General features: G+C 47.4%; 1 protein-coding gene across 7 annotated transcripts in view; it reads right to left on the reverse strand.

Annotated features, from left to right (window-relative positions):
* Positions 1–15,496, reverse strand: part of LOC124044265 (high affinity cGMP-specific 3',5'-cyclic phosphodiesterase 9A-like) — a 36,642-nt gene that overhangs the window by 6,268 nt on the left and 14,878 nt on the right. For all 7 annotated transcript variants that reach the window (XM_046363890.1, XM_046363889.1, XM_046363894.1 and 4 more), the window contains 2 exons: positions 3,928–4,006; positions 3,407–3,470 (listed from right to left, as the gene is read on the reverse strand). In XM_046363890.1, the coding sequence (XP_046219846.1) occupies positions 3,407–3,470; positions 3,928–4,006 (143 nt within the window). The remainder of the gene's footprint in view (positions 1–3,406; positions 3,471–3,927; positions 4,007–15,496) is intronic.

Raw genomic sequence — 15,496 nt, forward strand, 5'->3', positions numbered from 1 at the left:
GTGTTCTAACACTATGGACCTACAGGTGGTGTTCTAACACTATGGACCTACAGGTGGTGTTCTGACACTATGGACCTACAGGTGGTGTTCTGACACTATGGACCTACAGGTGGTGTTCTGACACTATGGACCTACAGGTGGTGTTCTAACACTATGGACCTACAGGTGGTGTTCTGACACTATGGACCTACAGGTGGTGTTCTGACACTATGGACCTACAGGTGACAATATGGACCTACAGGTGGTGTTCTGACACTATGGACCTACAGGTGGTGTTCTAACACTATGGACCTACAGGTGGTGTTCTGACACTATGGACCTACAAAGTGGTGTTCTGACACTATGGACCTACAGGTGGTGTTCTAACACTATGGACCTACAGGTGGTGTTCTGACACTATGGACCTACAGGTGGTGTTCTGACACTATGGACCTACAGGTGACACTATGGACCTACAGGTGACACTATGGACCTACAGGTGGTGTTCTGACACTATGGACCTACAGGTGGTGTTCTGACACTATGGACCTACAGGTGGTGTTCTAACACTATGGACCTACAGGTGGTGTTCTGACACTATGGACCCACAGGTGACACTATGGACCTACAGGTGACACTATGGACCTACAGGTGGTGTTCTGACACTATGGACCTACAGGTGGTGTTCTGACACTATGGACCTACAGGTGGTGTTCTGACACTATGGACCTACAGGTGGTGTTCTGACACTATGGACCTACAGGTGGTGTTCTGACACTATGGACCTACAGGTGGTGTTCTAACACTATGGACATACAGGTGGTGTTCTGACACTATGGACCTACAGGTGGTGTTCTGACACTATGGACCTACAGGTGGTGTTCTGACACTATGGACCTACAGGTGGTGTTCTAACACTATGGACCTACAGGTGGTGTTCTGACACTATGGACCTACAGGTGGTGTTCTGACACTATGGGCCTACAGGTGGTGTTCTGACACTATGGACCTACAGGTGACAATATGGACCTACAGGTGGTGTTCTGACACTATGGACCTACAGGTGGTGTTCTGACACTATGGACCTACAGGTGGTGTTCTAACACTATGGACCTACAGGTGGTGTTCTGACACTATGGACCTACAGGTGGTGTTCTGACACTATGGACCTACAGGTGGTGTTCTAACACTATGGACCTACAGGTGGTGTTCTGACACTATGGACCTACAGGTGACACTATGGACCTACAGGTGACACTATGGACCTACAGGTGACACTATGGACCTACAGGTGGTGTTCTGACACTATGGACCTACAGTCCCTGGTAACAGGCTCACTGATAATGACAAAACACTTGACGCACACAATGAAGTTGGAGTACTTTGCAGACCACTGCCTTACCTTGGGGTAAGAGGGCACGTCTCTCCGAGGCGTCAGCCACTGCCTTACCTTGGGGTAAGAGGGCACGTCTCTCCGAGGCGTCAGCCACTGCCTTACCTTGGGGTAAGAGGGCACGTCTCTCCGAGGCGTCAGCCACTGACTTACCTTGGGGTAAGAGGGCACGTCTCTCCGAGGCGTCAGCCACTGCCTTACCTTGGGGTAAGAGGGCACGTCTCTCCGAGGCGTCAGCCACTGCCTTACCTTGGGGTAAGAGGGCACGTCTCTCCGAGGCGTCAGCCACTGCCTTACCTTGGGGTAAGAGGGCACGTCTCTCCGAGGCGTCAGCCACTGCCTTACCTTGGGGTAAGAGGGCACGTCTCTCCGAGGCGTCAGCCACTGCCTTACCTTGGGGTAAGAGGGCACGTCTCTCCGAGGCGTCAGCCACTGCCTTACCTTGGGGTAAGAGGGCACGTCTCTCCGAGGCGTCAGCCACTGCCTTACCTTGGGGTAAGAGGGCACGTCTCTCCGAGGCGTCAGCCACTGCCTTACCTTGGGGTAAGAGGGCACGTCTCTCCGAGGCGTCAGCCACTGCCTTACCTTGGGGTAAGAGGGCACGTCTCTCCGAGGCGTCAGCCACTGCCTTACCTTGGGGTAAGAGGGCACGTCTCTCCGAGGCGTCAGCCACTGCCTTACCTTGGGGTAAGAGGGCACGTCTCTCCGAGGCGTCAGCCACTGCCTTACCTTGGGGTAAGAGGGCACGTCTCTCCGAGGCGTCAGCCACTGCCTTACCTTGGGGTAAGAGGGCACGTCTCTCCGAGGCGTCAGCCACTGCCTTACCTTGGGGTAAGAGGGCACGACTCTCCGAGGCGTCAGCCACTGCCTTACCTTGGGGTAAGAGGGCACGTCTCTCCGAGGCGTCAGCCACTGCCTTACCTTGGGGGTTAAGAGGGCACGTCTCTCCGCGGCGTCAGCCACTGCCTTACCTTGGGGGTTAAGAGGGCACGTCTCTCCGAGGCGTCAGCCACTGCCTTACCTTGGGGGGTAAGAGGGCACGTCTCTCCGAGGCGTCAGCCACTGCCTTACCTTGGGGTAAGAGGGCACGTCTCTCCGAGGCGTCAGCCACTGCCTTACCTTGGGGTAAGAGGGCACGTCTCTCCGAGGCGTCAGCCACTGCCTTACCTTGGGGTAAGAGGGCACGTCTCTCCGAGGCGTCAGCCACTGCCTTACCTTGGGGTAAGAGGGCACGTCTCTCCGAGGCGTCAGCCACTGCCTTACCTTGGGGTAAGAGGGCACGTCTCTCCGAGGCGTCAGCCACTGCCTTACCTTGGGGTAAGAGGGCACGTCTCTCCGAGGTGTCAGCCACTGCCTTACCTTGGGGTAAGAGGGCACGTCTCTCCGAGGTGTCAGCCACTGCCTTACCTTGGGGGGTAAGAGGGCACGACTCCCCGAGGTGTCAGCCACTGCCTTACCTTGGGGTAAGAGGGCACGACTCCCCGAGGTGTCAGCCACTGCCTTACCTTGGGGTAAGAGGGCACGACTCTCCGAGGTGTCAGCCACTGCCTTACCTTGGGGGGTAAGAGGGCACGACTCCCCGAGGTGTCAGCCACTGCCTTACCTTGGGGTAAGAGGGCACGTCTCTCCGAGGTGTCAGCCACTGCCTTACCTTGGGGTAAGAGGGCACGTCTCTCCGAGGTGTCAGCCACTGCCTTACCTTGGGGTAAGAGGGCACGTCTCTCCGAGGTGTCAGCCACTGCCTTACCTTGGGGTAAGAGGGCACGTCTCTCCGATGTGTCAGCCACTGCCTTACCTTGGGGGGTAAGAGGGCACGACTCCCCAAGGTGTCAGCCACTGCCTTAACTTGGGGTAAGAGGGCACAAGTCCCCGAGGTGTCAGCCACTGCCTTACCTTGGGGTAAGAGGGCACGTCTTCGTGTCAGCCACTGCCTTACCTTGGGGGGTAAGAGGGCACGACTCCCCGAGGTGTCAGCCACTGCCTTACCTTGGGGTAAGAGGGCACGACTCCCCGAGGTGTCAGCCACTGCCTTACCTTGGGGTAAGAGGGCACGTCTCTCCGAGGTGTCAGCTTCTTTTTGTCATCCAGGAAATGACTACTGTACAAAGCAAGCAGCAAACAATAAATCAGACAGTATGTGACCTTCGGTTATTAATAACACTGTATGACGCGGGACAATGAGCTTAACTAAATCCTTTCATAATTGTCCAACCTGATCACATCGTTATGTCACAGATCTACCCTGAGCAAAGAGAGTGAGATCTCTGAGGGGGGGGGGGTGTTAAATTTAAAGTATAATAATAATACCTTATCTAAATATATAACCTAATGAGCATGACCCTAGGTTGTAAAGCCCTGCTAATGACCGACTGAGGAGGAGGGGGGGGGGTTCTGTCAATACTTCCTCTACTAGCTTACACTAACTAGGAGCTCAGATAGGACTGTTCAAATGTCAGATGCAGAAAACACCATTCATGCGTTGGACAACGTTATCGGGATTCAGGTTGCAGCTAGAGGTAAACGTTCAAAGATGACGACGTAATAAGGTGACTAACCTGTTGTTCATGGAGGCCATCTCCTCCCTGAGCTTCTTGATGTCGCTGTCACACTTCTCCACCACTTTCATCCCCTCCACTGCAACGAGAGAGAGAGGGAGGGAGGGGAGGGAGAGAGGGAGGGAGCGAGGGAGGGAGCGAGGGAGGGAGGGGAAAGAGAGAGAGGGGGAGAGAGGGAGGGTAAAGAGAGAGGGAGGGAGGGAGGGAGGGAAAAGAGAGGAGGGGGGAGGGGAAAGAGAGAGGGGGAGAGAGGGGAAAGAGAGAGGGGGAGGTAGGGGGAAAGAGAGAGGGGGAGGTAGGGGAAAGAGAGGAGGAGAGAGGGAGGGAGGGAAGGGAAAGAGAGAGAGGGGAAAGAGAGAGGGGGAAGGAGGGGATAGAGAGAGGAAGGGAGGGAAGGGAAAGAGAGAGGGGGAGAGAGGGAGGGAGGGGAAAGAGAGAGGGGGAGGGAGGGGAAAGAGAGAGGAGGGGGGGAAAGAGAGAGGGGTTAGAGGGGAAAGAGAGAGGAGGGGAGAGGGAGGGAGGGGAAAGAGAGTGGGGGAGGAGAAAGAGAGAGGGGGAGGTAGGGGAAAGAGAGGAGGAGAGAGGGAGGGAGGGAGGGAAGGGAAAGAGAGAGAGGGGAAAGAGAGAGGGGGAAGGAGGGGAAAGAGAGAGGAAGGGAGGGAAGGGAAAGAGAGAGGAAGGGAGGGAAGGGAAAGAGAGAGGGGGAGAGAGGGAGGAAGGGGAAAGAGGAGGGAGGGGAAAGAGAGAGGGGGAGGGAGGGGAAAGAGAGAGGAGGAGGAGGGAGGGAGGGGAAAGAGAGAGGGGAGGGAGGGGAAAGAGAGAGGAGGAGAGAGGGAGGGAGGGAGGGAAGGGAAAGAGAGAGAGGGAAAGAGGGGAAAGAGAGAGGGGAGGGAGGGGAAAGAGAGAGGAGAGAGGAAGGGAGGGAAGGGAAAGAGAGAGGGGGAGAGAGGGAGGGGAAAGAGAGAGGGAGGGAGGGAGGAGAGAGGGAGGGAGGGAGGGGAAAGAGAGAGGGGGAGAGAGGTTAATGTATCCTATGATACCAATAGTTTGGTGCAACACCTATTTCCTTCTTGTCTGACATCAGAAACACCTGTTCCAGGCCTTCTGTACTGTAAAAACTATTAATATCGACTACGTCTGGGATCTATATCAGTCAGATGACCTTATTGATAAACATGATGATGAGAAACCCTTATCAGGACTCTTTGGACTCATCGCCACATCTTTCATCTTTACTCCGTACACAGAAACGCATACAAAGCTCTCCTTCACCCTCCACTTGGCAAATGTGACTTTATCCTCCCGATTCCTCCTTACAAGCAAACATCTAAAATGGGAAGTACCAGTGGCTGCAACCAATAGAGAAGTTGTCCGATAAAGTGGATTCTAAGCTACAGGACTGTTTTGCTTAGCACAGCCTGGAATATGTTCCCCGGGAATCTTCGAATGGCATTGAGGAGTTTACCACATCAGTCACCGGCTTCATTAATAAGTGCTTCGATGACGTTGTCCCCAAAGTGACCATGCGTACATACAGTACCTTCAGAATCTATTCTCTCCCCTTGGACTTTTTCAACATTTTGTTGAGTTACTGCCTGTATTTTAGATTGTTTTGTCACACAATACCCCATAATACCCCACAATACCCCACACACAATACCCCACAATATCCCACACACAATACCCCACAATACCCCACACACACAATACCCCATAATACCCCACACACAATACCCCTCACACAATACCCCACACACAATACCCCACAATACCCCACACACAATACCCCACAATACCCCACACACACAATACCCCATAATACCCCACACACACAATACCCCATAATACCCCACAATACACCACACACAATACCCCATAATACCCCACAAAACCCCACATACAATACCCCACAATACCCCCACACACACAATACCCCACACACAATACCCCACAATACCCCACACACAATACCCCACAATACCCCATAATACCCCACACACAATACCCCACAATACCCCACACACAATACCCCATAATACTCCACACACAATACCCCATAATACCCCAGACACAATACCCCACAATACCCCACACACACAATACCCCATAATACCCCACAATACCCCACACACAATACCCCACACACAATACCCCACACACAATACCCCACACACACACACACAATACCCCATAATACCCCACAATACCCCACACACACAATACCCCATAATACCCCACAATACACCACACACAATACCCCACAATACCCCACACACACAATACCCCATAATACCCCACAAAACCCCACACACAATGCCCCACAATACCCCCACACACACAATACCCCATAATACCCCACAATACCCCACACACAATACCCCACACAATACCCCATAATACCCCACAATACCCCCCACACACACAATACCCCATAATACCCCACAATACCCCACACACAATACCCCACAATACCCCACAATACCCCACACACAATACCCCATAATACCCCCCACACACACAATACCCCATAATACCCCACACACACAATACCCCATAATACCCCACACACAATACCCCACACACAATATCCCACAATACCCCACACACACAATACCCCATAATACCCCACAATACCCCACACACAATACCCCACACACACACACACAATACCCCATAATACCCCACAATACACCACACACAATACCCCACACACACAATACCCCATAATACCCCACAAAACCCCACACACAATACCCCACAATACCCCCCACACACACACACAATACCCCATAATACCTCACAATACCCCACACACAATACCCCACAATACCCCACACACACGCAATACCCCACAATACCCCACAATACCCCCACACACACACAATACCCCATAATACCCCACAATACCCCACACACAATACCCCACAATACCCCACACACACAATACCCCATAATACCCCACACACAATACCCCACAATACCCCACACACAATACCCCATAATACCCCACACACACACACACAATACCCCACACACACAATACCCCATAATACCCCACAATACCCCACACACAATACCCCATAATGTCAAAGTGAAATTATGTTTTTTGAAAATATTACAAATTAATTCAAACTTAAAAGCTGAAATGTCTTGAGTCAATAAGTATTCAACCCCTTTGTTATGGCAAGTCAAAATAAGTTTAGTAGTAAAAATGTGCTTAACAAGTCACATATTAAGTTGCATGGACTCACTCTGTGTGTAATAATAGTATTTGACATGATTTTTGAATGACTACCTCATCTCTGTACCCCACACACAATTATCTGTAAGGTCCCTCAGTCGAGCAGTGAATTTCAAACACATATTCAACCACAAAGACCATGGAGGTTTTCCAATGCCTCGCAAAGAAGGGCTCCTATTGGTAGATGGGTAAAAAAAACAGACATTGAAAATCCCTTTGAGCATGGTGAAGTTATTGATTACACTTAGGATGTTGTATCAATACAACCAGTCACAACAAAGATACAGGCGTCCTTCCTAACTTAGTTGCCGGAGAGCAAGGAAACCGCTCAGGGATTTTCACCATGAGGCCAATGGTGACTTTAAAACAGTTACAGAGTTTCATGGTTGTGATAGGAGAAAACTGAGGATGGATCAACAACATTGTAGTTACTCCACAATACTAACCTAAATGACAGAGTGAAAAGAAGGAAGCCTGTACAGAATAAAAACATTCCAAAACATGCATCCTGTTTGCAACAAGGCACAAAAGTAATACTGCAACAAATTTGGCAAAGCAATGCACTTTTTGTCCTGAATACAAAGTGTTATGTTTGGGGCAAATCCAATACATCACATTACTGAGTACCACACCATATTTTCAAGCATAGTGGTGGCTGCATCTTCAGGATAAAAAATTAATGGAATGGAGCTAAGCATATAGGCAAAATCCAAAAGGAAAACCTGCTTCATTCAGTCTGCTTTCGACCAGACACTGGGAGATTAATTCACCTTTCAGCAGGACAATAACCTAAAACACAAGGCCAAATCTACACTGGAGATGCTTTCCAAGAAGTCAGTGCGTGTCTGAGTTACAGTTCTGACATACATTTACTTGAAAATCTATGGTATGACCTGAAAATGGTTGTCTAGCAAGGATCAACAACCAATTTGCCAGAGCTTGAAGAACTTTGAAAATAATAATGTGCAAGTATTGCACATTCCAGGTGTGGTAAACTCTTAGAGACTTACCCAGAAAGACTCACAACTGCAATCGCTGCCAAAGACGCTTCTACAAAGTATTGACCCAGGAGTGTGAATACTTATGTAAATGAGTAATTTTCAATACATTTCCCTCACATTTCTAAAAACATGTTTTCACTTTGTCATTATGTGGTATTGTATGTAGATGGGTAAGAAAAAACCCAATTTAATCCATTTTGAATTCAGGCTGTAACACAACAAAATGTGTTATAAGTCAAGGGGTATGAAGTAATACTTTCTGAAGGCACTGTATCCCAACCAGAAGCCTTGGATTACAGGAAACAGCCACACTGAGCTAAAGGCTAGAGCTGCCGCTGGACTGGGACACAAGTGTTGGTCCCATGTTTCATGAGCTGAAATAAAAGAGCCCAGAAAAAGTTCCATGTGACCCTGGGTCTCGACCCCGCCCTGTGCAACTGGGTCCTGGACTTTCTGATGGGCCGCCCCCAGGCGGTGAGGGTAAGAAACAACATCAACCCCCTCTGATCCTCAACACTGGGGCCCCACAAGGGTGCCTTTCTCAGCCCTCTCCTGTACTCCCTGTTCACCCATGACTGTGTGGCCATACACGCCTCCAACTCCATCATCAAGTTTGCAGACGACACAATAGTGGTAGGCTTGATTACCAACGACGACGAAACGGCCTACAGGGAGGAGATGAGGGCCCTCGGAGTGTGGTGTCAGGAAAATAACCTCACACTCAATGTCAACAAAACAAAGGAGATGATCGTGGACTTCAGGAAACAGCAGAGGGAGCTCCCCCCTATCCACATCGACGGGACAGTAGTGGAGAAGGTGGAAAGTTTTAAATTCCTCTGCGTAAATGTCACAGACACACTGAAATGGTCCACCCACACGGAAAGCGTGGTGAAGAAGGCGCAACAGCCTGAAGCAATTTGGCTTGTCACCGAGGACACTCACAAACATTTACAAATGCACAATCGAGGGCATCCTGTCGGGCTGTATCATAGCCTGGTATGACAACTGCTCCGCCCATGACCGTAAGGCTCTCCAGAGGGTAGTGAGGTCTGCACAACACATCACCGGGGGCAAACTACCTGCCCTCCAGGACACCTACATCACCCGATGTCACAGGAAGGCCAAAAAGATCATCAAGGACATCAACCACCCGAGCCACTGCCTGTTCACTCCGCTATCATCCAGAAGGCGAGGTCAGTACAAGTGCATCAAAGCTGGGACCGAGAGACTGAAAAACAGCTTCTATCTCAAGGCCATCAGACTGTTAAACAGCCACCACTAACATTGAGTGGCTGCTGCCTACATACTGAGCGAGGTCAGTACAGGTGCATCAAAGCTGGGACCGAGAGACTGAAAAACAGCTTCTATCTCAAGGCCATCAGACTGTTAAACAGCCACCACTAACATTGAGTGGCTGCTGCCAACACACTGACACTGACTCAACTCCAGCCACTTTAATAATGGGAATTGATGGGAAATGATGTAAATATATCACTAGCCACTTTAAACAATGCTACCTTATATAATGTTACTTACCCTACATTATTCATCTCATATGCATACGTATATACTGTACTCTATATCATCGACTGCATCCTTATGTAATACATGTATCACTAGCCACTTTAACTATGCCACTTTGTTTACATACTCATCTTATATGTATATACTGTACTCGATACCATCTACTGTATGCTGCTCTGTACCATCACTCATTCATATATCCTTATGTACATATTCTTTATCCCCTTACACTGTGTATAAGACAGTAGTTTAGGAATTGTTAGTTAGATTACTTGTTGGTTATCACTGCATTGTCGGAACTAGAAGCACAAGCATTTCGCTACACTCACATTAACATCTGCTAGCCATGTGTATGTGACAAATACATTTGATTTGATTTGAATTTTATTTGATTTACTCATTGTTCACTTATTATTACGTGTTATTACTTTTCTATTATTTCTCTATTTTATTTATCTCTGCATTGTTGGGAAGGACCTGTAAGTAAGCATTTCACTGCTAGTCTACACCTGTTGTTTACCAAGCATTACACTGTTAGTCTACACCTGTTGTTTACCAAGCATGTCACAAATAACATTAGATTTGAAATGAATTCGTACTCTCTGGCTAGAATTCAATCAAAGTGCATTAGGGATTTTCTGCACTGTGCTTTTCTGCAATGCAAATTGTTCTGCGATGCTCCTCTGCAAATTGCGTTTGATAGAAGCACGTCCCAAGTAATCTCGTCCTCAGACGTCTCTCTCGAACCTGGGGACAAGGTTATGTCCCGAATAGATAAAAGATATCCCTGAATCAATGTCTTTGATAGACGCCTCTCCAAGTCCCATTACTATATGTAGCCATTAGGCTGACCTCTTGGGGGAGAAAACAAAAAATAATGTAGAGCAAGGGGAGGATGAATCTTAGTGGACTGAGAGCTCAGTCTCCATGGGAGACCCGTCCGCTCGTGCGTTGTCTCAGCAACAACCGTGAGGATGCCACTGTGACTGAGAGATCAGAAAAGGTTGTTATGAGGACATGGGACCATGATGTGTTAAAGTGTGTATTAATGTAATGCTGCCTGTCAGTGTACATCATTTGCCTGTTAGCAGCTGTTGGCTTGTTTCCTGTTTACATAGGTGTCATAGTGAAATCTGCTGTTTGTAGTTCAGCATGTGGGGGATGAAGGGGTGAATTGAGTCGGAAATCTCACACACACACACACACACACACACACACACACACACACACACACACACACACACACACACACACACACACACACACACACACACACACACACGCACACGCACACGCACACGCACACGCACACGCACGCACACTTTCACACTGGTTTAAATTTGGGTTCAGGGTGTTCCACCAAAGACCTCGAGGCATCCAGTCAAACCAGAACAAACACCACGCGGCCATGACAGTAGCAGTACTTTACAGTGAAGGACGACGATGTAATGATTAAAGATTGATTACTGATTCAATGTTCCCACTGGACTGCACAGCGAAGCTGTGTACGGAACAAATTGTGACAGAACAGCTTGAAGGCCGTAGAGGCCTCTGAAACAGCAGGGAGGAACAAAATAACTCTACTACCAGGACTTAACTGGAATGAATAATAGCAAACGTTCTTTATCGATTTTATTTTAAAGGCCCGTTTACAACGTGATTACAGACAATTAATACATTAAATCAAAGAAAAGCCTGTGAGCACAGTGTGTAAACTAACACAAAAAAAGGACAGCAATAGATTAAAATGGGTAGAACTAGGAAGCAGCAGTATCTTTAACTATAGGGTCAAGGACAGCTAGCATAGCCTTGATTTAGCTAACCTCCGTTATTATGGTGTTTAGTGGAGGCTAGCCATGTCAGCTAGCGTTGTATACGTCTATGACAATGCATATCTCCCACTAATTCCATGGTATTTCTATGTGAATTCTGCATGTTGAATGTACCGGCAAATAACGAGTCCAGAAGCCTGTTAAACTATAGTAGAGAACATAGCTAGTAACATGTGACCTAGTTAATTAACTTCTCTAATCCAATAGTCTAGACCAGTGTTTCTCAACTCTGGTCTTCCAGTACCCCCAACAAGCACACCTGATTAAATTTGTCAACTAGTCAGCATGCCCTCAATGAGCTGATTTTTTTATTTAAATTTTTACCTTTATTTTACTAGGCAAGTCAGTTAAGAACAAATTCTTACTTTCAATGACGGCCTAGGGGCAGAACGACAGATTTGTACTTTGTCAGCTCGGGGATTCGAACTTGCAACCTTTCGGTTACTAGTCCAATGCTCTAACCACTAGGCTACCCTGCCGCCCCAGAATGAGTGGGTTCTGTCCAGCGCTACAACAGCAATGTGTACTCTTGGGGTTACTGGAGGACCAGGGTTGGAAACCACTGGTCTAGACAAGAGGAGAATAATAAGGGTATAAATGGGTCGGGAGACAGGCGCAGTAATGCGTAATAGGGGATTTTATTGATCCAAATTACAGCGTGCCATGTCACGGGGACGAAGACAAAAAACACGTAACAAAACACAGGGTTGAAACCCAAAACAAAAGAGCGAGGAGTACCTCAAATACAGTGCCTTGCGAAAGTATTCAGCCCCCTTGAACTTTGCGACCTTTTGCCACATTTCAGGCTTCAAACATAAAGATATAAAACTGTATTTTTTTGTGAAGAATCAACAACAAGTGGGACACAATCATGAAGGGGAACAACATTTATTGGATATTTCAAACTTTTTTAACAAATCAAAAACTGAAAAATTGGGCGTGCAATTTGAAATGTCAAAATCACTGTATAACAACCACTAGACACAAGTAAGTTTTAAAGCCGAACAAAGTTTAATTGCTCAATAGCACAAAACTGATGACTGTAGAACTCAACAGAAGACCTGCAGTTAGTTTCAGAGAGGGTGGCAAGGAATAAGTTAGCCCTAAATATTTATAAAACTAAAAGCATTGTATTTAGAACAAAACACTCACTAAACCCTAAACCTCAATTAAATCTTGTAATACATCATGTGGAAATTGAGTAAGTTGAGATGACTAAACTGCTTGGAGTAACACTAGACTGTAAACTGTCATGGTCAAAACATACTGATGCAGTAGTAGCTAAGGTGGGCAGAAGTCTGTCCATAATAAAGCGATGCTCTGTCTTCTTAACAACACTATCAACAAGGCAGGTCCTACAGGTCCTAGTTTCTACCTTCTTAACAACACTATCAACAAGGCAGGTCCTACAGGTCTCTAGTTTCTACCTTCTTAACAACACTATCAACAAGGCAGGTCCTACAGGCCCTAGTTTTGTCACACCTTGACTACTGTTCAGTCGTGTGGTCAGGTGCCACAAAAAAGGCCTCAGGAAAATTGCAATTGGCTCAGAACAGGGCAGCATGGCTGGCCCTTGGATGTACACAGAGAGCTAATGGCTGGCTAAAGTGGAGGAGAGATTGACTTCATCACTACTTTTATTTATGAGAGGTATTGACCTCATGTTGAATGCACCGAGCGGTCTGTCTAAACTATTGGCACACAGCTCAGCCACCCATGCATACCCCAGAAGACATACCACAAAAGGTCTCTTCACAGTCCCCAGGTCCAGAACAGACTACAGGAGGCACACAGTACTACATAGAGCGATGACTACATGGAACTCTATTCCACAGTACTACATAGAGCCATGACTACATGGAACTCTATTCCACATCAAGTAACTGTCGCAAGCAGTAAAATTTTATTTAAAAAACAGATAAAAAAACACCTTATGGAACAGCGGGGACTGTGAAGCAACACAAACATTTGGCACACACACACACACACACACACACACACACACACACACACACACACACACACACACACACACACACACACACACACACACACACACACACACACACACACACACACACACACACACACACACACACACACACACACACACACACACACATGGATTTAGTACTGTAGATATGTGGTAGTGGTGGAGTAGGGGCCTGAGGGCACACAGTGTGTTGTGAAGTCTGTGAATGTATTTTAATCTATTTAAAATGGTATAAACTGCCTTAATTTTGCTGGACCCCAGGAAGAGTAGCTGCAGCAGCTAATGGGGATCCATAATAAATACAAAACACTTCATTGAAACGCTACCAAATATTTAAATCCCTCCTCTTTCAGGGGTTACATGACCTTAACATCCTCGCTTCATGACTCCATCTCCCGGGCTACCATTTCTATTTCCCATCCAGTCAAGTTAATGAGTGGCGAGTGAACCTATTAAAAAATGCCTCTCACATACATCAATGTTTACTGCACACTTTACTGCAGTTTCAGTGAGGGTTCGATTGCCCCATACACCACCGCATGCACCACATACAGTTACTGAACTGCTAGGTTAGTGAACTGCTAGGTTACGGAACAGCTAGGTTACTGAACAGCTAGGTTACTGAACAGCTAGGTTACTGAACAGCTAGGTTACTGAACAGCTAGGTTACTGAACAGCTAGGTTAGTGAACAGCTAGGTTACTGAACAGCTAGGTTAGTGAACAGCTAGGTTACGGAACAGCTAGGTTACGGATCATCTAGGTTACGGATCATCTAGATTACGGAACAGCTAGATTACGGAACATCTAGATTACGGAACAGCTAGATTACATCTAGATTACGAACATCTAGATTACGGAACATCTAGATTACGGAACAGCTAGGTTACGGAACAGCTAGGTTAATGAACAGCTAGGTTACGGAACAGCTAGGTTACTGAACAGCTAGGTTACTGAACAGCTAGGTTACTGAACAGCTAGGTTACGGAACAGCTAGGTTACGGAACAGCTAGGTTACGGAACAGCTAGGTTACGGAACAGCTAGGTTACGGAACATCTAGATTACGGAACATCTAGATTACGGAACAGTTAGGTTACGGAACAGCTAGGTTACTGAACAGCTAGGTTACTGAAAAGCTAGATTACTGAACATCTAGGTTAGTGAACAGCTAGGTTAGTGAACAGCTAGGTTACTGAACAGCTAGGTTACTGAACAGCTAGGTTAGTGAACAGCTAGGTTAGTGAACAGCTAGGTTAATGAACAGCTAGGTTACTGAACAGCTAGGTTAATGAACAGCTAGGTTAATGAACAGCTAGGTTAATGAACAGCTAGGTTAATGAACATCTAGGTTACTGAACAGCTAGGTTAATGAACAGCTAGGTTACTGAACAGCTAGGTTACTGAACAGCTAGGTTAATGAACAGCTAGGTTAATGAACAGCTAGGTTACTGAACAGCTAGGTTACTGAACAGCTAGGTTACGGAACAGCTAGGTTACTGAACAGCTAGGTTACTGAACAGCTAGGTTAATGAACAGCTAGGTTACGGAACAGCTAGGTTAATGAACAGCTAGGTTACGGAACAGCTAGGTTAGTGAACAGCTAGGTTACTGAACAGCTAGGTTACGGAACAGCTAGGTTACGGAACAGCTAGGTTACTGAACAGCTAGGTTACTGAACATCTAGGTTACTGAACAGCTAGGTTACGGAACAGCTAGGTTACGGAACAGCTAGGTTACTGAACAGCTAGGTTAATGAACAGCTAGGTTAATCGCTGAATTAAAAAGGTGAGATTACTCAAATGTAAATGTAATACTGAATACTGTTTCAGGCCATCTGCTTGGTATTACGGTTTCAGGGCATCCGGTTGGTTCTCAGGGCATCCGCTTGGTTCTCAGGGCATCCGGTTGGTTCTCAGGGCATCCGCTTGGTTCTCAGGGCATCCGCTTGGTTCTCAGGGCATCCGCTTGGTTCTCAGGGC

The sequence above is a fragment of the Oncorhynchus gorbuscha genome, linkage group LG09, assembly GCF_021184085.1.
Source record: "Oncorhynchus gorbuscha isolate QuinsamMale2020 ecotype Even-year linkage group LG09, OgorEven_v1.0, whole genome shotgun sequence".
NCBI lineage: Eukaryota > Metazoa > Chordata > Actinopteri > Salmoniformes > Salmonidae > Oncorhynchus > Oncorhynchus gorbuscha.